We start from the raw sequence: 26,971 nt of genomic DNA, 5'->3' as shown, positions 1-26,971 counted from the left end.
TGTGACCAATGCATTTCCTACCCTCGGCTTATACTCGAGTCAATCAGTTTTCCCAGGTTTTTGTGGCAAAATTAGGGGCCTCGGCTTATACTTGGGTCGGCTTATACTTGAGTATATACAGTACCTTAATTTACCTATTGGTAGTTTCTAGTATCCCAAATTAGGTTGTGTTCTTCTGTTCCTCTGGGGTCCAGTATTTGGTTAAAGCTTGGGACCACCGTTCAGTTCTTTGATACTCTGTTGTCCCATTCTGGCAATGGGGTTCCATAGTTATGTGTCTAACCCTGAACCCTATGGTGTGGCTTTGTGGTGGGCTAATCCACCCCTTCTTATTGCCCTTCTGAGAAGACCCCCGTTTTATGAAGGCAGATGGGGGGAGTTATGTAACAGATCCGGCATCGGGCTTCAGTTTACGCCTCAGGGTCATCGTGTTCCTAGTGAAGAAGGAGCCTGAGGGAGCAAATCAGGACAAGACGGAGCGGCTCTGCATCTGGTATTATCATTTCTCATCACTATTGTCATTGGCATTTTGGCATCTCTAATGGCCGCCTGTGTCTGATTCTCTTTCATATCTCCAAGTTGTTATTTATACGATATAAAGTGCCCATAATATGATATTACGTCCCCGGTGGCTGAGTATGTATCGTAATGAGTTCCTGCCGCTAATACCGATCCGGCACAATCTCCTGTAAGTTTTCACCATCAGCGAGTGCTGCTCTTTATTCAAGTAGAAGACAAATCTCTTCTGGAATATTGCTTTTCTCACAATTCCAGGTACAAAGCCTCCGCTATTCCCTTCAGTAAGGTCCCGGAAATTAATTCTATCATTTTTTTTTTTTTTTTTACGCTTTCACTTTGGAAAAAGACGTCTTCCGGTTTTTTTTTTGTGCGGCTCTTCAGATCACATTTTCTATTCGCAGATGACATTTAACTGAGCAATTTCATCGTCTGATTAGAAAAGTTTCCTTTAATCTGTGACTTGTCATTTTAGTTCTATAACATAGTTATGTAGATGTGGATAGAAAAATACCAAGGGGTCCATGATGTCTACCGAAATATCACCCACAAAAAAAATGGAAAATAAGGAAGAGTCTTGTGTTTTGCATTTAAAGTCCCATATAGAAAAACGGAATACATTGGGGACACTTTTTACCTGCGATGAGTCACGCTGAGAAGCTGCAGTTTGGCTTCAGATGCAACTGTTTTGTGCTCTGTAGCACCTCGAACGATGGTTCCGGTAACATTTCAAAGATTGGAATCTCAACTTACTTGTAGTTTGTGTAGGACAAGGTCTTGGGCTTATTTCCAAATATGTTATTGGCCCTACAGCACAGAGTACTGCAATCTAAAATGAAAGTTAAAATGTATTAAGGCGGTACAGTGGCTCTGTGGTTAGCACAAGAAAGAAAGATAAAGGGGGGTGCACCAGCCGACATGGCTCTGCCCTTAGTGCACTGAGAAGATAATTTACATAAAGATAAAAACTTAATTTTTTCTATGTATCAATATGAAACAGGAAAGATCTGTCTGCAAAGGTTTATGGGGTGATTTGGGATTCTGTAGATCTTATTATGTCAGTGAGTTTTCCGCTAGAATAGAGGTGAAGGAATGTAAGCAATAATGGATTATAATACAGGTGGTTTGGGTGGTTGCTAAGGGGCCCAAGCCTTCTAGGGGGCCTACCAAACTACCCGCAAAATGTTATACTCAGAAGGACTCATGAAATCCTCATACATCTGTTCCTGCTCTCACAGGTACACAAGAGCCATTTCAGGACCCTTGAAGGTCCTCCAAGGGTCCTGTAACCACACATTGAAAGCAGCTTCAAGAAGCTGATTCTAATAGCAGATTATTCCAAACTTGTAAGGGCTATAATATTCATACAGCACAGGGGCTATACTTGTCAGATAATCAGCAGTTTTATGGGCCAATAATCAGCACATTTAGTCATTTTTATTCATCCAATTTTATCTGTATGTATTTTATCCTGATTATAATATTAAATTGAGTCACGAGCTTTACGCATAGCCGTGATTCCTTGGGCTGCGCCCGAAGAAGTCCCTATTTTTTATCTGGTATCCATTGAGGAAATTACACTCCACATCTTTTGGATCCACCTATGCAGCACATTTAGTGTCATAGGTGACTTAGTGTCTGACTGTATAGGACACACCCCTTTGACAAGGGGAACGCCCAGTTGCCAATTCATTTTTAAATTTAAAGTGGGATATAACAATTAAAATGATGAAATAAATATGCTCCATCGTTAGTAAAACCAGTTTATGTACCGTGCTCTCTGTGCAGTTGGATACACAAATACATTCCGGAATCTGGGTAAAGTTCCGTGCTAAGTATGAATGAATCCAATGTAAATGAAGTTCTTGCACGGATGAAAATCTCCAATTTACAAGTGTATAATAAGCCTAGGAAAGATAGTTTAGACTCCCGATGTAATCCAGTGAGGTGGATATACATGTAATTAATAGTGATAGCGCTAAAGCTTCCTGTAATCTAATTGCAGAGGTTTTACATAAGCTGCACATGAGTCTTAACTACTGTATTGATCCCAGCAACCTCTGACTCTGTAATAAGCTGAACCATGTAGCCTAAAGGGGCGCTCAGCTTAAGTCACATATTGTATTAACTCTATAAATTCCCAGCAGCAGTCACGCTAAGAGACAATGGTCCCCATAATCAGAATAACATGGAATGAAGTCGAGTAAGATGAGTCATACGACCTATTATGTAGCTAAGCCCATTCTTAGCGGGATCCCCTGTTGTAAATCTATTACAAGCAGTAATGGCAAGCGGAGCCAGACCTTTCCCAAAAGCTCAGGGGTGCGAAATTACAGTAACTGCTTGTTTTATTCTTTATAGATATTCCTAGAATCCATTTATACCAAATACCAAGAAAAGCAAAGCAATATGGGAAGATACAGTATATCCCATATGTTAGGACTCGTAAACTAAATTATAAACAGCAGGAACGTTATCACGATTGGCACCCAAATGTCAAGCCAAGTTTAGGAAGTTTTGCCTGTGATTTTTTTTGGTTTTAAACTGTAACTCAACCTTTTTTAAATTCAGAAATGTATAGAGCAGGAGATAATAGTAAACTTTGTCAAGGAAAGCAGCTTCTCTGTGCCTTTTTTCTGCTTCTTGTACCTCTAGTGAGCAGTGTATCTGAAAACCTTCTGTGCTCCGCCCACTTGAGACAGATAGGCAAGAAAAATGATTAATAAATGATTTAGGGTCGTGCTGCTCACTTTTAGCGGACTGTGCGATCCTTTTTGGGAATTACAAGGCTTGCACAGGTATTTAACAAGTGTTTGCGCTGGGATTTTGGCGCACGTGATTTTTTTTTTGGTGCATGGGCGCTGGCTTCCATGTGACTTCCAATTTAGGGGGCGTGCCATCGGACTGATTCAGACTGAGCACGAAGTTTAACATCCAAATTGTGTCGCAAGAACAAGCAGTTATATGCACCATGAAGAAGAAGGTGAACTCTGTCGGACCTGAGCGGGGAAGCGACACATGCAGGATATCGGGTGCACAATCTTAGTGAATTGCGGCAGAGTGCATTATCGTCGGACAATGCACTTTCGGTGAACTCCACGGAAGAGTGAGTAAATTTGCCCGAGTGTCTTATATAAATTTTTGCTCCTAAGGAGGCACTGGGTCTTATTTTTCCATGAACAAGAAATCACATTTATTGTTGAACATAAAAATCAACTTCTCCAATATCCTTAAAATTCTCCAAACTCTGACATGCTGACTTTCCTTGGTCTCCATTTCTATTGGAATCATTGGCCCCGATCTCTCATGTTTAGCAATAGCACTTTCCTAAAATGAGCCCAACATTCACAGCCGCTTGCAGCATCTAAAGATCTACTATTGCTAATCTATGGGGTGGGGGGAGCTGTAGTAATGACTGCTGCTAGGTCTTATTTTCGGGGGGTGTACTATTTTAGGGGAAACATTATTCCCCTTGATGATATAGATCTATGAGGATATTAGATTATTCCAGGACTCTCTCTTTATTCTGCTTCTTGTACCTCTAGTGAGCAGTGTATCTGAAAGCCTTCTGTGCTCCACCTACTTCAGACAGATAAGAAGACTAATGATTAATTGTTTCCATACCTAGAGAATATTTCCCTTGATGATGTAGCTCTATTAGGAGATTAGATTAGTAGAGAGTGAAGACATTAGATACTTTATCAGGCTCCTTTCTAGTCTAAGAAAAACTGTAGTGTCCTGCGTGATCCCAGACTATCTCCTCAATCTACTTAATTTAGCTGGTTATGCTGGTTATGCTTGAAAGAAATGTATAATTTAATTTACTAACATAACAGCCCGTGCTGTCTGATCCAGTACTTTTCCAAATATCCTTGAAAGTGAATGATCGCAGAATGATGCCAAAAGTTAAAATTAGCACAAAAAGTCTTTTGAAGAATTATATTTATATGACCTAAAAGATTAGAAAGAAAAATTCTTGTTAACAAAGAAAGTTTCTCAATTGTCATTCTAGTTACTCCGATACATACATTAATGTTCACACCATGTTCCTGTGAAGGTGGGAAAAGTTTATTACATGCACATGAGCTGAGGCTGAAGGTTGCACTCACTCGCCTTCGAGATGTTTTCGCCCTATTTAACATTGATTTGCACCCATACAGCATGCCAGTCCTGACCATGCTTAGGAAAGGCAATGGAGTGATTTGCACAAAAAATTGCACCTTTAATAATAATAATAATAATAATTCCTTTATTTATATAGCGCACACAGATTACGCAGCGCTGCACAGAATTTGCCAAATCGGTGCCTGTCCCCAATGGGGCTCACAATCTAAACAACTTACCAGTATGTTGTGGAGTGTGGGAGGAAACCGGAGGACCAGGAGGAAACCCACGCAAACACGGAGAGAACATACAAATTCTTTGCAGATGTTGACCCTGGGACTTGAACCCAGGTCCCTAGTGCTGCAAGGCTGTAATGCGAACCACTAAACAACGGTGCTGCCCCTACCTTTTTTAAAATTTGCGTCTAATAAGGTGCAAAAAAAACTTTATTTGACAAAGACAAATGAGGGGCAAAAAATATATTTGCAAAAGCCACAAAAAGAGCAAAACCCAGGGAAGGGAGAAATAAGATAAATGACCCCCTATAACAGTGGTGACGAGCCTATGGCACGGGTGCCAGAGGTGACAATCAAAGCCCTTTCTGTGGGCACCCAGGTCTTTACCCCAGTACAGAGTATGTCAGACATGACTCAAGGCTCTGGCCATGCTCAGCGCTATTTGGCGCCCAGGACTACAGGAGGAGCAAGAAGGTGTGGATAGAGATGCATTGTCATTGAAGCTCCTGCTCTGGGTTCCCTGATCCTTCCTCTTCAGGGGACCATTGAGGGAAGCTACAATCCAAATTTCTCCATCTTCTTATTATTGTATTGGTGGCCTCAGGATGTAAATACGACTGAAACCTGTGATACAGGAGGGATCAATAAGTTACTGCTTAAATTGTCATGTCAGCACTTTGCAACCTATAAGTGGGTTTTGGTTGTGGTTTGGGCACTCTGCCTCTAAAAGGTTCGCCATCACTGCCCTATAAGTATTGAGTAAGAAAGGGTGCAATGCAATCTGCTATATTAAAACTGCCGTACGTTACAGGAACCTATGCATTCATTAGCTGTGATAGGAAAATAGACTTGCAACTGTGGAGAACAAGTGTGGAACCGTCCATGCAATAACCTCATCCAGGGATCTGAGATTGTGACCCCCCTGATACAACAGAAAGTCATAGAATTCACAGGAGTCTCCATAAGATCAAACTGACCTAATTCCGGAAGTTAAGGAAAAATCCAGTGTCGGACTGGCCCACCGGAGTACCAGAGGATCCTCCGGTGGGCCCTGGCTGTAACCCAATACTGAACCCCAGCAGACAACCCGATTCCGAAGCTGAAAGGGTCCAATTCCTAGTGGTTGCTGAAGGGTAAGCCCCCAGTATAATGTTTTTTTGATGGGCCCAAGGAACCCCAGTCAAATACTTGGTCAAATGCAAATAGAACTCTGCTCCATCTGCCTTATACACTGTACAATGCATCAGTACAGTATATAGCGGGGTTGTAGCTATACATAGGCTGTATACTGATAAGCCGCCAGGCTTGTTTTTCTCAGATGCTCCGACACATAATGGAATTTGTTCCTTCCTGAATTGTTGCTCAGCAACAAACCTAGAACTTCCGTGTTGTCTGGCACATGGAGTATGGTTACTCGCTGGATACTGTGTACACGGGGAAACCTTTGCACTTATTAAGGTGACTAGTATAAACAGGTGAAGTATTATGAGCTCGGGAAGCCTCGCCGGAGGTCATTAGTAGAGCAGAGATGAGTTAAAGACAATGTCCTCGTATAATTAACCGAGACAGAAAATAGCAGATAATTTACATGGGGATAGAACTAGTGCGAGAAGGAGGTCACAGAAAACAGAAGATAGTGAATACAATGAATAATTCATGCAGTCTTACCATGTTTGTAATCAAATTATTATATACCCTGTGATCAGGGGCGTAACTTGAGGGGGTGCAGAGCTAGTGATCGCACCAGGGCCCAAGAGGTTTAGGGGGCCCTTACGGTGTCACTTTCCCATACGGTGTTTACCTGTCTTTAGGATGGGACATCAATATCAGAATTGTGAGGTTTTGGCATCTGGATCCTAAAGTTATCAGATTTTTGAAGCAATTTCAAGGACTCCAGTGATGTTACATCCATCGGTCAATTGAACGGTTCATACTTCAATCTCATTGAAGGGATTTAATTGCTGTACCAAACAAAACCACTATACAATGTATGGCGTTGTCCTTTGTGGACTGTGGCTACAGCGCGCGTCCGAAAGCAAAAGATAGGTGATCGATTGATCGAGCATTGTAATCTGTTGGCAGCATGTTGTAGAGAAATGCACTTCATTATTTCTGTCCATTATGCCATTAATGAGAAATTCCCAGTAAAACCTGTATGCTAATGCAGTAGGTGGTGAACCCAAATCATGTCCTTACTCCACAGAGCACTGATATTCCTGCCTGGACCATCAAAAAAGAAGGAGATTTGTCTTATGTTTAGCACAGGGTAACTTTGGAAGACGAGAGAAGTGATTTAGGTGGAAAAACCTGTGCTTTGGGTGCTGAAGTCCCACTTGGTGTGTACCAGTTGCCTCATTAGCATATGGATTAAACTGGGAATATCTTAGAAATGGCATAATAGAATAGAAATAATTAAGATATGTTGAAAATCACACAGCATTTCTCCATAGCGTGCTGTAGGCAGATGATAACACTTAGCAGAGGTTTAAAAATAATACAAAGCAAAATAAAATAACTCACGTTTATACCAGGTCATGGTCTTGGAACTTACCATTGTGGACATTTTAGGTAGTAAATTTGGTGAGAAAGATGGGGCACGGCGCCGTATTCCGAGGAAAGAAAGGACATGTGCTATCTTAATCCCCGGCCACGGAACGGTACGGTGCGGCACGTGTGCTGCACCGGACCGCTCCATATGGAACGGAGTGCCCATTGCCGGCTTATGGGGAACGTATATATGACGTATATACATGAGGCCTAAACAGTCTTTGGATTCGGCTTTGGACATCCGGTGATCATCTTATCCATTCATCATCAGAGTCTGACACTTACCTTTCCCGTTTTCCGTTCCGTTTCCGTTTTACCAATTAGTGTGGGGTCTCAGCTTTCTTATCCCCGCAGATCAGAAAGGTTTTAGCAATTTGTGTAGGTTCTGCAGTGGTTAACTTTCACTTTTTGGACGACTTTCAGGTACAGCCCCAGATCACCCCTGTGTCTAGGAACCATAAGTTACGAGAACCGTAAACAATCAGTATCCGTGTGGAACATTCATAAATATTCCTTACACATATCTTACGGATATGATTAATGTCACTCTGTAATTAGATGCAGTAATTACATTTGGTACAATGTGTATAATTGGCAGTAAAAAAAAAAAATAGCAGATGAACCACAACTTAAAAAAGGCTGTGAAAATAATAAAAACTAAATTATTTTGCTTCCCACTCTCCAAAAAAAAAAATGATAGGACCGACGCTTTAAAAAAAAAAAATCTCATTTTTTTCGAAGTTTTCATTGCATTTGCTGTAATAGAGTTGGTGATATAAGCACAGAAGTGATTTCACTTTCAGGGAATCTGTCAGCAGCTCTGACCAAGCACAACTGCAATGTTAGTTATGGCCATGGAGATCTGCGTAACCAAACTTTGTTATGTGTATATTGTTAGTAGCAGCAGGACTGTGGAAATGGATTTATATTCCAGGATTGTGACTTCTCCATATGCACTGGGGGCGTGTCCTCACACTGCTGTGCTCTTAACTATCTGCATTGAGCTGTTCCATAGTCCGTCCCCTCTAAGTAAAAGGCACAAAGAGTTAAATACAGAGAGCAAAGAACACAACAGTGTGAGGACACGCCCCCAAGTACAGCTACAATACTGGAATATAACTGATAATAAAAGCACACAATAATATGGTTACACAGATCTCAAGGGACAATATCTAACATTGTCTGCAGATACCTTGGTAACCATGAGATTTCTGTAATCATGTAACTGATTTGTATAGAAATTCTCCAAATTATTATCCTAAATCCAGCACCAGATGTTAATTGGCCGACACTGTATATCCGATGGTGTCTTGTATAATAGAGGCAACTTCTCCTTAAAGATTTGTACAGAATACTGATATTTATTAAAATCATCACTTCTAGGTGGGTATATGGCGCCATATGGAGGTACTATATGGCAGTGTGTAGTCAGACCACTGATCTGTAATACAGAACCATAGGGACTTGTGTTGTGGTACTGGCTCTGTGGCCTAATAGAACTTTACTGCAGCTCTAGGTGGACAGACTGGTGTCATCCTCAGCAGATACTATGTATGATATGCAGCTTCCTAATATATTATCTTTGTAATGTATTCCCAAGGTTCTCAGGCTTATTGACTGACAAGCTATGAAGTATTATCAGCACTGAGACAGCTGAGCTCAGCGTCCTGCAGCATCACTCATGATCAGAAAGTGCTGGCCCAGCAGCCCAGACCTCACGTCACCCAAACCTCCAAACTGCTGCACAATTCAAATGCCATGTGTGAACGCAGAGAGATTTGTAGCCATCCCAGCTCCTCCTGCTCTATAACAGGCTGCCTGCAGATAATAAACTATGAACCATCTACTCAGCTCCTCCTGCTCTATAACATTCTGTCTTCAGATAGGACACTATGTACAAATTGCTCAGCTCATCCTGCTCTATAACATGCTGTATGCAGATAGGACCCTATGTACAATTTGCTCAGCTCCTCCTGCTCTATAACATGCTGCATACAGATAGGACACTATGTACAATCTGCTCAGCTCCTCCTGCTCTATAACATGCTGCCTGCAGATAGGACTCTATGTACAATCTGCTCAGCTCCTCCTGCTCTATTAAATGCTGCCTGCAGATAGGACACTATGTACAATCTTTTCAGCTCCTCCTGCTGTATAACATACAGCTTGCAGATAGGACACTATGTACAATCTGCTCAGCTCCTCCTGCTCTATAACATGCTGCCTGAAGAGCAGATTGAATACTAAATATCACTGCCAATGCTATAATAATGACATAATAACGTGACAATTAGCAGATTTTCTTTGTTTTCTAGCGAGAAGGTCCAGGACCTGGCGAATACAATCTGAAACGCGTCTCCTTTCCTGGTATTTCCTCAAGCTTCAAATCCAGTGTCCCAAGATTCCGCACAACGTATAATGTAAGTCCAGGGAATGTAATAAAGAATGAGAAATTGTGTAGTCTTATAATATGTCACATCACTTATCTAGAGTGGAGCCCATAGAGGATGACGAGTGACCCACTACCAGGTTAACAAAGATCAGGGCAGTTTCCATGTAATTTGTTGTACATTAATTTTAAAAAATCAACCCCCCCCCCCCCAAGTCATTAAAATATATACAATACGTCCCGATTTTACATCCCCCCCCCCCCAAATTAGAAATATTATAGACATGTATTTATGTATGAATTATAGTGTATGCCGAATTATTCCATTGCTTGGACATTCCTCTCCCTGAATTTATTCTAACACCTACACTGTCCCCACTTATACAAAGTCTTTCACATTATAACATTGTGCCTGCGGTGAGTTATTATTATAGAGATTTACATATAGAGGCAGTCCCCGGGTTACATACAAGATAGGGTCTGTAGGTTTGTTCTTAAGTTGAGTTTGTATGTAAGTCGGAACTGTATATTTTATCATTGTAATCCCAGACAGAACTGTTTTGGTCTCTGTGACAGTTAAAAATGTTGGGTTGTCATAAGAACCAGGATTAACAATAAAGCTTCATTACAGACACCTGTGATAACTGTTACAGCTGATTATTGTAGCCTAGGACTAAAGTACAATATATTACCAATAGCTAGTGGTCCGTTTGTAACTAGGGGTCGTCTGTAAGTCGGGTGTTCTTAAGTAGGGGACCGCCTGTATATGAAGATCACACCCTATAATATATCATTTTTACAGTGGATATTTCTAGGTGCTGTAACACCTAGAAAAAAATAATCCAACAATATTAAAGGGCAGTTTCTCCTACATAAAATAACACCAGGACTTTGATTTTAGGTGCCATGGTTCGGAAGATATAGCAGTTTGTAACTAATTATAAGGTACGGTAGGTCTTATTTTCAGAGAAACACAGTAGCAATAGTCTACAAACCGGATACTAACTTGATTCATAAAAACTAATCCGGTTTTTACAAGTTTGTACTAAAATGTCCTGTTTGCTTTGATGGTGAAACACTCAAGTGCATTGTTAAAATGAATCCTGTAACTTATATAGAGACGTGACTGATGTAAGGAAGAAGACTTGGTGGTCCGCCAACATTTCAGGAGGGGTTTACATGGTGCGGCCTTTCTGCTGCGCTCCGTTTGGTGGCAGCTGTTTTATTATCAGGTGCTAAGCCAGGAAAGCGGCTGCAAATTACACATTTCCTCTGTCTGCCGACAAGCAAACAAGTTGCGCGCCCTCATAAAAATGTTATACTCGCATAATGGCTTCTGTCCGTCTCTGCTACACCTAGGCCCATGTTCTGTGGTGCGGTTATATTATTATTTTTCTTAAATCAGACTATTATATCCGGTCATCTTATCTCTCAAGATGCTAGAATTTTTTGTGATGGGGAATAAGTGTGAGCAAAAAAGAAATCTAAGGTCTTATGGAGGCCCAAGTTGGAACTTTGAGGTCCCACCGAAGGTATCAACAGGAAATGGAATAAGGGTTCCTCAAGTTTCAACAAACTTTATTGAAATTTGTAGTCTAGGTTGTGTACAAGAGTAGTAGGGGTACGTTGACATGTAAAAAACCTGGGTCAAAATTGGGCCAGAAAATGGTATTCATTGAATCCAATTGGAGGTGGCCACAATTTTTTTCTACAGGAAAAATTCACTTGCGGGAAAACCGCTTTTGACCTATGTTACATCAGAATCCAGGCGGAAACTGTAAGGGTACGTTCAAGCGCTGCGCTGCATCTCCTAGCACTGTGCTACCGTTCAGCCCGTGCTAGCCGCCCTCATTGCTCTAGCGCTGTGTGTGACCGCACTCTGAATGAATGGGGGGATGTTTTCCTGTAGTGCAATCAGGCGGTAACCCATTACAGTCCCTATATTCTGAAGTGGACTTTATCACCCATGTGAACATAATGGGGCACATATACTTACCCGGGCGCTGGAGTTCACCGAAAGTGCATTGTCCGACCATAATGCACTGTGCCGCGATTCACTAAGATCGTGCGCCCGATATCCTGCATGTGTCGCGACAGAGTTCGCCTTCTTCTTCCTGGTGCATGTAAGTGCTTGGGCTTCAACACAATTTGAAAGTTAAATCCGGCGTTCAGTCCGAATCAGTCGGATCATCCGACGGCACAAAGCTTAAATTGTGTTGCATGGAAGCCGGTGCAGCTGCGCCAAAAAAGGATCGCGTGCACCATAATCCCAGTGCAGACACTTGCTAAATACCTGTACAAGCCGTGTAATCCCTGAAAAAGGCGCACAGTCCGATGAAAGTGCGCTCTGCGACCCCTAGTGAATGAGCCCCAGTAACTTAATTTTCTAGCTGCTCTCCTTTGTGCAGTCTTTTTCTCAAGTTTGGAACTGGTGACCTAGATGCAGACCTAGCTGCTGTAACTTACCACCAGTAGCAGATTATAGTATAGGCGGTTTGGGTAGGAGCCCGGGGCCCAAGCCTCCAAACCACCCACCAAATTTTGGCCTGAGATAGACATTCACCCATAAAATTCTCATACATCTGTTTCTGCTCTCAATAAACATATACGCAAGAGCATTTCAGGACCTTTGAAGGTCCACCAAAGGTCCTAAAACCTCAGACTGAAAGCAGGCAGATGGGACACATCCTCCATTCCCCAATAAGCTGATTCTAGTACCAAAGTAGGAAGTGATTCCAGACTTGTAGTTGCTGCAATATACGTGGTGGTCTTAATACGCCCCTACTCACCACAGTCTTCCCTCTACTTTCACACCTGTGTCTGGGTTTTCACTATTTTTTAAAGGAAAGTAAGATGATAGGAAGGTGTTCTGTTTCACTTTCTGTTCCCCAAAGACTTTAACTCCTACGAGCACCACGATAATATAATACGTGGCACACGTAGCGTTTTGAAACTGTGTTTTGGGCCGTTTTTAAGCAGCCCGTCAAAAAAACGCACACGTTTTTTAACGGACTGCTTAATAAACGCCCCAAAAACAGGTTCAAAATGCCACGTTTGTTGCCGGCCTCAGGGGCTGTATAGAGAGAGCTCATGGGTACAGGGCTGGTGTCTGCTGTATTACAAATCTGACACCAGCCTTTAAAGGGCACTTACCACCACAAATCTACCTATAAAGGTAGATTGGGTGGTAGGTGGATCAATGGGACGTGAGGATAGCCCTTTTAAGGGCTAATCCTCACGTCCCCACACTTTTTTGATAACTTTTATTACACATATATGCAAATTTACTTATCTTATCTGAGGTTACACGAGGCGGCTACTCCACGCCCCGGTAGCCACTTTACCCCTCCTACTCACCCATCTTCGGCGCGCAGCTCCGCATAGCTGCGCGCCCTCGTCCGGCGATCCTGCCTTCTGCGCATGCGCAGAAGAGCAGGCCCGCGCCTGCGCGGTCACTGCTCCGAAACAGGCGCGGGCCTGCTCTTCTGCGCATGCGCAGACGGCAGGATCGCCGGACGAGGGCCCGCAGCTACGCGGAGCTGCGCGCCGAAGATGGGTGAGTAGGAGGGGTAAAGTGGCTACCGGGGCGTGGAGTAGCCGCTTCGTGTAACCTCAGATGTGGCTACTCCACGCCCCAGTAGCCGCATAAGTAAATTTGAATATATGTGTAATAAAAGTTATCAAAAAACTTTAAGTAGAAATGCTGAACTGAACCCATATGTTGAGTTAACTTCAACATTTCGGGGAGTTAAATTACACAGATAATAGTAATTTTTTATTTATATAGCACCTACACATTACGCAGCGCTGCACAGAGTTTGCCAAATTGGTTCCCGTCCCCAATGGGGCTCACAATCTAATCAACCTACTTGTATGTTTTGGAGTGTGGGAGGAAACCGGAGGACCCGGAGGAAACCCACACAAACACGGAGAGAACATACAAATGCTCTGAAGATCTTGAACCCAGGTCCCCAGCGCTGCAAGGCTGTAGTGCTAAACACTAAGCCACCGTGCGGCCCAGATGTGCAAAGCGAAAACTTGCCTGCGTACGAGTGGCCTAATTTAATCAATTACCAATGTGATGAATCATTTGCATATGCAACACCCTCGCCGATGCAATGGCGAGGGAGTGTTTGCGAATAAGCCCCATAGCATGTCACCACATCACACAGGGGACATTGCAGTGGTTAATCCTGCCTGGCAAGGCAGAAGTTAAATCTGTGTATGATGTAAAAGTCCAGTATCCAATGATCTGTGTTACATCCTGTCTCTGTGAACTGAGAGGTAATTGGAGGAGCAGCCACCACCTGACCAAAGGGAGGTAATAAAACTCCCTGGCCAGGAATGTTCTGGAGGAGTCTCCCCCAGAAGGGAGAAGAGACCAGTCCTAGTCAGACCCTCTGGGTCTGCAGGACACGAGCAGAGAGCAGTTAGCTGAGCAGTAGCTCAGAAGCAGACTGGAGTCTCTCCAGTACAGACTCTTCGGAGTTTGTACAGCTAGCACACCAGACCAGAGCAGGAAGAGCCTAGCCCCTGCCTGAAGTGGAGATAGTAGCTAGATAGTGAGGAAAGGGGTATCATCCTACCTTCAAGGGTGATATCTGAAGATATCCAGGATCAAGCTGAAGCATCCTATTAGGACACAGCTGCCTCCCAGCCTGCCATTGCATCCAGGCTGGTGATCTACATCCTGTGGCTCCCTCCAAATACCTCTCCAGTACTCCACCATCTTGTTAAAGGCACGTTGCTGATGTTCCTGTCGGTTCCAATAAAGAACTGTAAGTGTTTCTGTTCAACCTCTGCCTCCGTCTGGTCCCTGCTACTACAACTACCATCATCACAGGCACCCTGTCCACTACACAGAGACTCATCCTCTAGAGACCAAAGGGTTGCCCCAGGGAGATCCGCTATAGCAGCCTCTCCCTCATCATTTCTTGCCAACACCACCCTGCTGGAGACCTACCAGGCTGTAGGACAGCCCTCCGGTCCCCATACCAAGCACCGTGACACAAGCGTGCTTAGGCCGCAACCGCCAGCCACTCAGGTACTGCGGGCCCGGCTGACTCCAGGCCCCGAGAAAAGGCTAGGCCCCGGTGGGGGATGTTGCACATATCATTTATAAATTATTATATTTCCTTTTTTTTATCCTATTTTATACGTCAAGATTTATTGTCCGGTCCACTTGGCCACCGACACTATTTTTTTCCACATAAACACAAAAATTATCTCGGATCTTAAAATCCCTTTCAACATGCACACAGAAATCCTCAGCCAACGCCCTTTGAATCACAAAACAGAGAGAGGGACAGGTGCAGGAGGATGGACAAGGGTTGTGACTAGTCAAGAACAAATGCATTTATTTATCCAATATCACTAATGTACACGGATCAGCGCCGCTCACAACTACTACTCCCATCCTCTCCCATCGCAGCAGTTCACAGCACAACATCCGACGCAGGCAAAACAAAGGTGCAGCATCAAATTATTACCCACGGTTATAAACATCACCTCCAGATGAGGGATTTAGAGGGGATTTGTGAGTTAATTATTGCTCCGTCAGTTAATTACTAGCTAATTAACCTGTCGCTGGCTTCCACTTATTGTATCATATTTTTCTCTAGGATTGTTTCGTCTTTTTAGAAACATTAATTATCAGACGGCGAGCAGGATGGTCGGGGAAAGTGAAGAATGGAAACATCTATTCGGATCGGGTTTCTAATCATAGGTTGTCTTTATTGGCAGGGAAGGACTGGTGACGGGCATTGTGGGTATTGTGCCCTGGGCTCCTATTGTTCTCCGAGAAAAATCTCGGAAACAAAAGATTGACACTTCCATCAGAGTCTCTGTAATGTATAGGGATGTAGCAGAGTCTTGGTTGTCCTATAGTAGTGATTGGGGCTTATTTATCATACAGTAGCGCTCGGTGCACCATCACCCTCCGACACGATATATATCCATGCCCACGCTATGGAAAATAATCAACATTGTGATTATTTCAGGAGTTGTACGCCTGAAAACTGGCATACAAGCATCTTACCTGTTTATAGAACTGCAGATGACCCTATAGACAAGGCGGATTATGATTTCATTTAGCCCTGGGTTGTACCAAAATAATGGCTAATGATTCTTTAGAATGGGCTGACACCTATTACATGAGTTTTTTATCAGAAACTCAGATAACAAAACAGAGGAAAGGGGGTTAGTTTGGTTTTGTATTTTAAGGACCTTTGGAGGTCCTGGAAGGCTTGCTAAATACATTTGTGACAGGAGCCAACACAGCTCTTTCTTCAGGATTGAACTTGGTGTTTTTCTTAGGTGACCTGGGCAACAGCCTATATTGTAATGCACCCCTGTACACTTGGCTGTGGTTTTCAATAGAAAACTATTTGGGGGGGGGGGGGAGAATGGTGGCAAAAAAAGGCATGGTTTCCCTGCTCCAATTCCTGTGTCCCTCCCGTGCCTCGAGTCTTGGTGGAGTCTTTTTCATGGGATCCACTTCGACCAGTGAGTGGCCTCTAGAGTTACTAGATTTGTTAAATTGGGGAATATCAGCCCCTTCCCGTATATTACCTATTTAAAATTTGAAATTTTGGTAACCCTTTATTACTTGATAGTATACACTGATGACACAATGGTGGGGTGAGGCTTTGTCCATGTCACTTTTAAAAGCAATTTTGATGATATATACCAATATGTTGATCTGTGTATGGTCACCAAAAGTGAACCATATACAGATATAGGAGAATATGTATACAGATAAAGTGTCTCACTGTGGTATAAACTGTGAAAATGGAGCTTGATATGTCTGTAAATGCGTATGGTTTACAAACCAACCAATCAGAGGGAAGCTTTCATTTTCAAATAGAAGAATACACACTGAAAGCTGTGCTGTAATAGGTTGCTACTGGCAAGAACAACCATTTTGTTTTCCCTCTCCCCCAATGTTCTTATTATATACTCAACGTAATAAATCATTAGGGACTAATCTAATAAGATATTTTAAGCATGAACAGAATATGTTGGGCTGGTGCTTAGTTGTAGACGTGATGGTGTCCGGGTGACATTGTCATTGAACTGAAAATAGGTTTGTTAATAGGGCGTTAACTGAGAAAAACCCTCAGGTCTTATTCGGCCTGAAGACTTAGTCATCGTCTATGACACAAAACAATGGCAAAAATAACCGCTTGCAGATGGAGACGGCAGACGTAATGTTTCTTCAGCAACAAAACATCAACATGAAAACCTTTGGAGAAAAGGTCCATAGAGACCAGAGACAACTAATGGCCTCTCTATAGAGACCTGGACCATGGTGGTCCTAATGGCGGGTCCCACTACATGTTCTGTACAGATCTCCTCCAGGAAGCAGGGTTTTCTCGCTGGTGATATCTCCCCACGTTCCTCCTCATTAGCAGATGGGTATTCAGGCAGCGCAGAGGCCAACATGTTAATCCCTCAGCTGTCTGAAAACGTAGCAACAACCAGCGGAAAAGTGTGCGAGCGATCTGACAAGAGAAAAGGTCTCTGCTTCATTACAAGTGGCACCTGCAGAAAAGCATAAAACAATGAAGAATATTCACAAAATAGGATAATAAAAAATTCAGATTAGGTTTCTTTATTTTCGTGAAAGGAAAAAAAAAGATGAAAACCAGGACTCGAGGAGATGCTGAGGAAGTGGTTGCACCCTGATGCAGGTGACCCATTTGTTATCTCTTCCCTATATGATATACTACTATGAATACTACATTATAGGGGGGGGGGGGGTACAGATTTTGTATTATGGCCCCACAGCTTCAAGTTAACGAACATAGAATTAATAAAACATGGCTGATTCTAATTAAAACAGCACTACGCTTGTCCACAGGTTGTGTCCATTATTGTAACTGTACACCTATATTACACATAAAGGGAATCTGTCAGCAGTTTTGACCATACAAAGCTGCAGACAGTGGTAGGCCCCAGAGATCTGTGTAGTCATACACATACCATAATGTGTGTGCTGTTAGTAGTAACAGATCTGTAAAAAGAAAAGTTATATTCCAGATCTGCAGCTCTTGTAAGGGCTCTGGGCGGGTCTTTCACCCTGAAGAGCTTTCTGCTCTCTGTTGTGTGCTGCTCCACAGTCCCTCCCCTTCAGCTGTATCAGGATTTTGGTTGGATATCTATAAAAGCCACACAGAGCAGAGGGGAGGGGCTGTGGAACAGTTCATTGCAAAGAGGAGAAAGCTCTTCAGGTTGAATGACCCTCCCAGAGCACTTGAAGTGGCTGCATGAGCTTAATACTACTTACTACACACACAAAGTTATGGTTACACATATCTCCAGGGCCTATACTTTGTTAATGTGTCGAAAGACCAGCTAACCTGGGAGCTTAGTCCTGGATACCAAAACCGTGGAATACCCTGCTGCAAGGGTTAAACATGATACGAAAGAAAGTATTTTCAAGCTGCGGAGGTTTCACGTATATGGTCAAAACTGATTATGGATCCCCTATTAAGGTAGGATTACACAGTGAATTCATAAAGTGGTTATGATGGGGCCAAGATGTCTTCATGGTGCAGATGAAAACTATCAGCTATATACTGTGGTATTACAAGAATTCATTCCTAACTGATTGTTTCTTCTTAATAGAGCAATTCTGAAAAACTTTTTGGGACGGAGTTGCAAAAAAAACAAAACAAAAAAAGTGTACTATTGTAGCTCTGACTCCGGGTTCCTGTGTAGTACTGATACTTCTCCTGTTGGCTGCTGCACCCAGAAGGTGGGGTCATGGGACCAATCCAAAGTCATGGTCAGGGCCTCATCGGACCACAGGACCAGGGGGAGACACTGGGTTGGCCAAAGCATGACTTTGACCGGGTGCAGTTGTGGTTCCGCTAAAAAGTACAGCATATCATATTCCAAACCATTTTTCATGGATCATGTATGGACTATAGTTTAATTAGGATCCATGAACCAATATCCAACAAAAACGGAAGAAAACATCAGTTTTTTTACAGGCAAGAGTTGGGTCTAACCAAGGGCATCTCAAGTGGGACCCTGCACAAAAATAAAAGTAGAGCCCCAAAATAAAACTAGGACAGGGGGCCCTGGGCAAATGCCAAGTTTGCCGCCCCTTAACTCCAACCCTGCATCTAAGCCCCGATTCAAGATGTGTTATAGGTGTCCAATTGCTTATTAATAATCTGTAGATACAAAACTAAATGTTACCAAGTCTAAAACATGCCTGCTCAAATCCACGAGGGCAACTGTAGTTTAGAGGACAACAATAAGGCTCGATTTTAAAACTACAACATTGTCAATCTCTGGCCTGTGGAAAAATTGTCAAGTCTTGATTTTTGGGAGACTTTGTTCCTGGAGATAAATAATATCCTGGTGACAGTACAGTAGAGAACTTGAAGAATTTTTTAAAAAAAGGTAAAAAAGTAATGTAATTTAGTGGAGCTTTATAGCATAGAGTCTACAGGGCCAATGGAGAGTGTCAGGCGGCTACAAACAACCCCTCACGTTTAGGAGGACAAAGTATATGCAATACCTAATTTCTCCTGGGGTGGCGCTGCAGGGAAAATAAACAGTAGCCGTTTCCCACACAATTAAATATAAAGGATTCAGGGATGTAGATTCTTTTCATAGACGTCAAAAATGAAACTTTTGACATGAAAAAATGGCCGCCTGTGTAACTTTATTGTAATTTCCATAGTTATTACAGAGAGAGAACAGATATAGAAGTGGTAACAATCCCACTAACCGCATTATCAAGAGAAAGGGAAAGTTGCTATTCTTGTTTTCCTTCTGATCATCACCACCGGTGTCAGCAAAGGAGGCAGATTTCTCAAAGGGAATGTATTTCCAGCGCGCGGCTTCATTGCCCTCAGTATTAGTTGTTATTACATAGTAGTACATTGAGGGAGAAACGAGAGACAGAGCCAAATATAGTCTCCTCTCTTATGTGACTCACTCTCCTGTGTATCATTAGTTACTTAAAGTGACACTCCGCTTCCACTTTTTATGTGTCACTTTAAGCATGGGGAATGCATCAGGAAAATGTTCTCGGTAATGGTGAATGACATGGGGGGGGGGGGGGCAATACAGGGGGGTGTACATATGTTTTTGTCAAAGTCATATTACTAGTTGGTTTGATAGTAACAGAGATTATGTCATTTTTAAGGAGCAAAAGACTATCATCTCTGCATTTACGGTGCAGTTGGTTGCTGTAGACCAGTGTCGGACTGGCCCACCAGAGAATCAGAGGATCCTCTGGTGGGCCCACACTATATCCTAATACTCCAGATAGGTGGGCCCCCAAATTTTTTTTTCCTGGAATCCTAGACCTACACTGTGGTAGACTGTAGTTTTCTATGTTAACTAATATATTTTAGTATTGTTTAATCCAGAGCAGCAGGGAGGATAGAAGGGAGCAAGCTAGGTCACAGCAAAGGCTAACTAGATGGAGGTCTTGGAAGTTGCACTAAGACAAGGTCCACACTCACTTTCTTCCACCAGAACTTCAGTAGAAGGGTCCTCAACTCAAATGCAGGAACATTGCTGGAAGTTGGTGTGAAGTAGTAGTGGACGGACAATTAATGGTTATACAACCCCTAGAAATTATGGTGGACTCACCCCTTAGGATGTTACCACTTTTAGACGTGTGGGCAGACTTCTACCAGATGTATAGCATCAAGGACTGTCACCATATCCGTCTGTCCTCTTCATTTCATGTTAATGTGACTCCATATGTGTCATTATTATGTATAGTAGACACCTTAAAGGGATGTGTCAGATGATGGATGCTTATAGGTAAAAGTTTTGTGTAAAACAGTATTTATACATGGTTGATTTTACTAAACATTGTGGGTTTCATTGGAAGTTCTGGGTTCGGCTCAACCACCTGCAATTAATGCTCACAATCGGTGTTGGCAAGAGCTGGCAAAATCCAATAGTGGTGGCGTGCTGCTGTACTGACACGTTAGTGGTGCCGACATGCTAGTGCCAGGTTGTTGTGGTGCCAACATGTTAGTGACAGCTTCTTGGGGTGCCAACACGTTAGTACCAACTCTCTGGGGTGCAGACAGACATGTTAATGCCAGCTTGCTGGGCTGTTGATCATGTTAGTGCCAGCTTGCTGTGGTGCCGAAATGTAAATACCAGCTTGCTGTGGTGCCGACATGTAAATACCAGCTTGCTGTGGTGCCAACATGTTAGTGCAAGCTTGCTGTGGTGCTGACATGCAAGTACCAGCTTTCGGGGTGCCGACATGTTAGTGCCAGCATGCTTCGGTGCCAACATGTTTGTGCCAGTTCCTGTGGTGCCGACATGTAAATACCAGCTTGCTGTGGTGCCGACATGTAAATACCAGCTTGCTGTGGTGCCAACATGTTAGTGCAAGCTTGCTGTGGTGCTGACATGCAAGTACCAGCTTTCGGGGTGCCGACATGTTAGTGCCAGCATGCTTCGGTGCCAATATGTTTGTGCCAGTTCCTGTGGTGCCGACATGCGTGGAGCTGTGATCTGTGACATGCTTCCTGTGGCCGGGCTTATTAGATTGTTTGCTGTATTTGCGTAGTCGCTCTCCATTAAAGTTTATGGGAGCAATGAAAACAGCCAAGCCTACAATTCACCTATTTTCAATAGACCTGAATGAAGAGCGGCAGCGCATGCGTGACATGTCCATGCGGAGGGGGTCCCAGAGGTATAAATTACATCATGTATTTAGCACATTTTTTTCATGTATGTATCATATATTTTGCTGTGGATATGTCATGAATGAAACTACCTTTGTAACCAGCAAGTAATAAACCAACATGTAACTTATAATTAATATACAATAGAACCTAAGATTCCGAGAATAATTCATTCAGGGAACCTGCTTGTAATCCAAATCGCTCTTATGTCAAAGCAAGTTTTCCCATAGGAAATCATAGATATGCAGACGATTCGTTCCACACCACAAACATATTTAGTCCTGTGCAGTACACAGTGCAGCCCCTTTATTTCTTCTACTTCTTCGATATTGTGTTACAGGCAGTCCCCGGGTTACATACAAGATAGGTTCCATAGGCTTGTTCTTAAGTTGAATCTGTATGCCAATCGAAACTGTATATTTTATAATTGTAACTCCAGACAAACATTTTGGCCCAGTGACAATTGAAGTTTCAAAATTTTTTGCTGTAATTGGACAAAGGATTATCAATAAAGCTTCATTACAGACACTTTACAGCTGATCATTGCAGTCTGGGACTATAGTAACATCCAGAGAGCTTCACCAGAGGTCATAAGGTGCAGAGGGGCCCGTCTTTAACTAGGGGTCGTCTGTAAGTCGGGTGTCTTTAAGTAGGGGAGCGCCTGTATAAAAGATTTTGTAAGAGAAGGAGGTGCAGTGCAGTAGAGGGTGTGGAAGGATCACATAATGCTTGGATTGGGAGATTTTTCGGGACAATTTTTGTTAAATACAAGGTTCCACTGTAATGGAAAATTACTGATATGAGATATTACTGCACCACAAACCTTCCTGCACCGCGGACATGTGAATTATATAACATAATGGAAGAGGTTGTACTGAATAAGAGTACATAAGGCGAGGACCATGGCCGCAACGCCCGGAGCAAAGCATTAAGAGCCAGAGAGGAAACAATGTATCCTATCATGGGAACTAATGAAACTCATCTCCACTCACTTCATTTAGCCTGGGTAGAGCCACATGTTCTCCAGATCTCTCTGCTTTCTCAAGCGTTTTGTGCTGCTGTTCGGATCACTTAACTCAAAATTTCTATTTTTTTTTTTCCTTCTTATTTTTAGAAAACTCCCAGCCCAGGAACGTATGATCCAACGAGACAGTTACCGAAACAGCCACCCACAGTTGCCAAAATGGGTCGCATGCACGGCCTTTTCTTCCGTAATTCATTTGACTTTTAAATTGTGAATCATGGACCATAATTAGAGATCTGCTTCCTTCTGCTAAACGGGTTCTGTTTCTGATATGCTAAGACGCTGCCAGTCTAATGGCGGTAACATGGCAAGATGTTTCTGTGGTCTCATTGTTAAAGGAGTAGTTCTGACCATACACCGCTGCAGACAGTGTCAGGTATTGTCCCTGGAGATCTGTGTAATCATACCTTTGTGAGTGTTTAGCGGAACTGTGAAAAAATGCATTTATATTACAGGATTGTAGCTGGACTTGGAGCACTGTGTGGTCATGTCTTTGTGTATGTTCTATGTTGTTTGTAGTAGCAGGACTGTGAACATTTGATTTAAACTCCAGGATTGTAGCTTCTTCAAATAAAATGGATGGCCTGGCTGTGCTCTTTGCTCTCTGCATTGAATCCCTCCTTTCTGAGTAACTGCTGTCTTAATTAACGTTAAAAGAAATATATCATCAAAATCCAGCACCATAACTGTAGAAATAACCTTATAATTGTTATCTCTGGCCATGTAGCCATCAGGTCAATATAGCATCATCAGGTCACTATGGATGTAGCATCATCAGGTCACTATAGATGTGACATCATCAGGTCACTATGGATGTAACATCATCAGGTCACTATGGATGTAGCATCATCAGGTCACTATGGATGTAGCATCATCAGGTCACTATGGATGTAGCATCATCAGGTCACTATGGATGTGACATCATCAGGTCACTATAGATGTAGCATCATCAGGTCACTATGGATGTAGCATCATCAGGTCACTATGGATGTGACATCATCAGGTCACTATAGATGTAGCATCATCAGGTCACTATGGATGTAGCATCATCAGGTCACTATAGATGTAACATCATCAGGTCACTATGGATGTAGCATCATCAGGTCACTATGGATGTAGCATCATCAGGTCACTTTAGATGTAACATCATCAGGTCACTATGGATGTGACATCATCAGGTCACTATAGATGTAGCATCATCAGGTCACTATGGATATAGCATCATCAGGTCACTATAGATGTAGCATCATCAGGTCACTATGGATATAGCATCATCAGGTCACTATAGATGTAGCATCATCAGGTCACTATGGATATAGCATCATCAGGTCACTTTAGATGTAACATCATCAGGTCACTATGGATGTAACATCATCAGGTCACTATGGATGTGACATCATCAGGTCACTATGGATGTGACATCATCAGGTCACTATGGATGTGACATCATCAGGTCACTATGGATGTAACATCATCAGGTCACTATGGATGTAACATTATCAGGTCACTATGGAAGTAACATCATCAGGTCCCTATAGATGTAGCATCATCAGGTCACTATGGATGTGACATCATCAGGTCACTATAGATGTGACATCATCAGGTCACTATGGATGTGACATCATCAGGTCACTATAGATGTGACATCATCAGGTCACTATAGATGTAACATCATCAGGTCACTATAGATGTAACCTCATCAGGTCACTATGGATGTAGCATCATCAGGTCACTATAGATGTAACATCATCAGGTCACTATGGATGTAACATCATCAGGTCCTATGGATGTAACCTCATCAGGTCACTATGGATGTGACATCATCAGGTCACTATAGATGTGACATCATCAGGTCACTATGGATGTGACATCATCAGGTCACTATAGATGTAGCATCATCAGGTCACTATGGATGTAGCATCATCAGGTCACTATGGATGTAGCATCATCAGGTCACTATGGATGTGACATCATCAGGTCACTATGGATGTAACATCATCAGGTCACTATGGATGTGACATCATCAGGTCACTATGAATGTAACATCATCAGGTCACTATGGATGTAACATCATCAGGTCACTATGGATGTGACATCATCAGGTCACTATGGATGTGACATCATCAGGTCACTATGGATGTAGCATCATCAGGTCACTATAGATGTAACATCATCAGGTCACTATGGATGTGACATCATCAGGTCACTATAGATGTGACATCATCAGGTCACTATGGATGTAGCATCATCAGGTCACTATAGATGTAACATCATCAGGTCCTATGGATGTAACATCATCAGGTCACTATGGATGTGACATCATCAGGTTACTATGGATGTGACATCATCAGGTCACTATGGATGTGACATCATCAGGAAGTCACATGATCAGCTTTGGCAAAGTGTCGCTCCAAGACGTGACAATGAAGCCTCCATACTCCACCGGACTGTCATAAAATCCCAAACCTGCAAAGCAAGTTCATCAATTTTGAGTGTAAATATGTTACTAAATATAATCGAATCTGTATCTTTACATCTGATCATTTTTCATTCTTTCATCCAATCAAATAATATAACAGCAGAATTCCCAAGATTTCCATCTCTCCTCCTCCTCGGATCTGTCCATAGACTCATCTGACAAGTGATGAAACCTTCCAGTGTTATCTCCCATCTGGAGACACATATTATTCTTACATAATTTATGCGCATGAAGAATTCACACAAGATAAAACCGCCATGCGTTGGTTTGTTCACATTTCTCCGCTTGTCATCGCTATGACATTCTTAATAAAGCAGGAAGATTCTACAGTATCTCCTACTGTTATGTCAATAATATCAGTGCAACCTATGGGTGACTATGGAGGAGTATGACACATATGTGCTATGGGTTATCCACTAGCATGTACTACGTGAGGATAGTGACAATTAAGGCAGCTGCTGGCTTCTGGTTTGATATTACAGCAAAGGGGAGGGGCTTTGGAGCAGTCTGAATACAGAGATCAAAGAACACAGCAGTGTGAGTAGCTTCAAGTCCAGCTGCAACCCTGAAATATAAATGCATTTATCGGCAGAGCCGCTTGTTTATTAAAAAGTATGTTGCACATTTCTAAATCTTTATGAAATAAAAAATGGTCCAAATACTATCCCTTTTAGGAGGCAAATGGCCACCGATGTTTATACACATTTACAGGTATCTGGAGAAGCAATGGCTTTCGCAAGAAGTCAAAAATTAACAATAGATTTTATGTTATTTTAAATTAAAATCCACTGACAAACTTATCCTGTATGTGTCTATGGCGATATGAAATGTATTCCATTTGTTGTATGGAGGATATGGATCATCAGCTCCGTGTGGACACGGCATGAAATGTCAGTGTGACAGGAGCAATAGTGGCGGCAGGAGCAGCGGGGGCGGTATTGGACATAGTGGATAATTCAGCAGTTGTTTGGGTTGATAGTCGTAACATCAGTGTCAGCAATGGTGGTGGCAGAGGCAGTGTAGTAAGGAACACGATGGCTGGGAAGTAAGTGTCCGGCTTGGTAGGGGTAGTAGTAGTAGTAGTAGTAGCAGCAGCAGTATAGTATAGAATATGCCACACAATACAATAGGAGTCTGGCTTGATACTGGTAGCATCAGTGTCAGCAATGGTGGCAGAAGCAGTACAGTATAGAACATGGTGGACAATGCAGTGGGAGTCTGCTTAATAGGGGTAGTATTAGCGGCAGCAGACTTGGCTGTGGCTGAAGTAGAATATAGAACATGCTGGACATTCTATTAGGAGTCTGGTTTGATAGTGGAAGTATTATCAGCAGCAATGGTAATGGCAGCAGCAGTATAGTATAGAGAATGGTGGGCAATGAAGTGTCAGGCATGATAGTGGAAGTATTAGCAGCAATGGTAATGGCAGCAGCAGTATAGTATAGAGCAGTGATGGGCAACCTTTTGAGCTTGGCGTGTCAAAATTCGCCAAAAAACCGAGTATAACTCGGGTGGTGTGTCACCTCTAGAAAAAAAACCTATGGTATTCCCGTAATCGTATCGACCCATGGAATAAAGATAACATGATTATTAAAAGTAGAAAAAGTAAAAAATCCAGTACAGAATTGAAGCTTTTCTACTCCTGCCCTAAAAAAAAGTTCCTACATTTTCAACAATAGGAGATACCCCCAAATGGTAACACTGGAAAAAGCATCTCTTCCCTTAACTAGTTTTAAGGCCATTTGTGTCCTGAGAAGTGCCCCCCAAAACAGTGTACATCACATCACAGCCAAGCCCGGTAGAGAACTCAATAAACTAACTTACACAGGCTCTAACGACACCTCGGCCTCCATTACTCCTTGTGTGCAGATGTTCCCGAGCAGGCACAGCACAGCAGGGTGGTAGAGCAGGAGCAGCGCTGTATCACCGACCTCCCGCCCACCTGCCCGGTGGAACGCCCACCCGCCCGACCGCACGCCCAGCTGACTGCCCGCAGAC

The 26,971-nt window shown here is 42.7% G+C and overlaps 1 protein-coding gene across 2 annotated transcripts in view; it reads left to right on the top strand.

Annotated features, from left to right (window-relative positions):
• STPG4 (sperm-tail PG-rich repeat containing 4) overlaps nt 1–22,968 on the top strand; it is a 43,041-nt gene extending 20,073 nt beyond the window's left edge. Inside the window, exons 6-7 of one of the 2 annotated variants that reach the window (XM_072140308.1) lie at nt 9,719–9,823; nt 22,585–22,968. In XM_072140308.1, the coding sequence (XP_071996409.1) occupies nt 9,719–9,823; nt 22,585–22,701 (222 nt within the window). In that variant the 3' untranslated portion in view covers nt 22,702–22,968. Of the gene's footprint in view, nt 1–6,235; nt 6,315–9,718; nt 9,824–22,584 lie in introns of those variants that run through there. The other variant, XR_011854027.1, reaches the window with a different exon arrangement.
• The last annotated feature ends 4,003 nt before the right edge of the window (nt 22,969–26,971 follow it).

This window comes from Engystomops pustulosus, chromosome 3, assembly GCF_040894005.1.
Source record: "Engystomops pustulosus chromosome 3, aEngPut4.maternal, whole genome shotgun sequence".
Classification (NCBI taxonomy): Eukaryota; Metazoa; Chordata; class Amphibia; order Anura; family Leptodactylidae; genus Engystomops; species Engystomops pustulosus.
The sequence above is the reverse complement of the archived record's forward strand: the minus strand, read 5'-3'. Positions and strand labels throughout refer to the sequence as shown.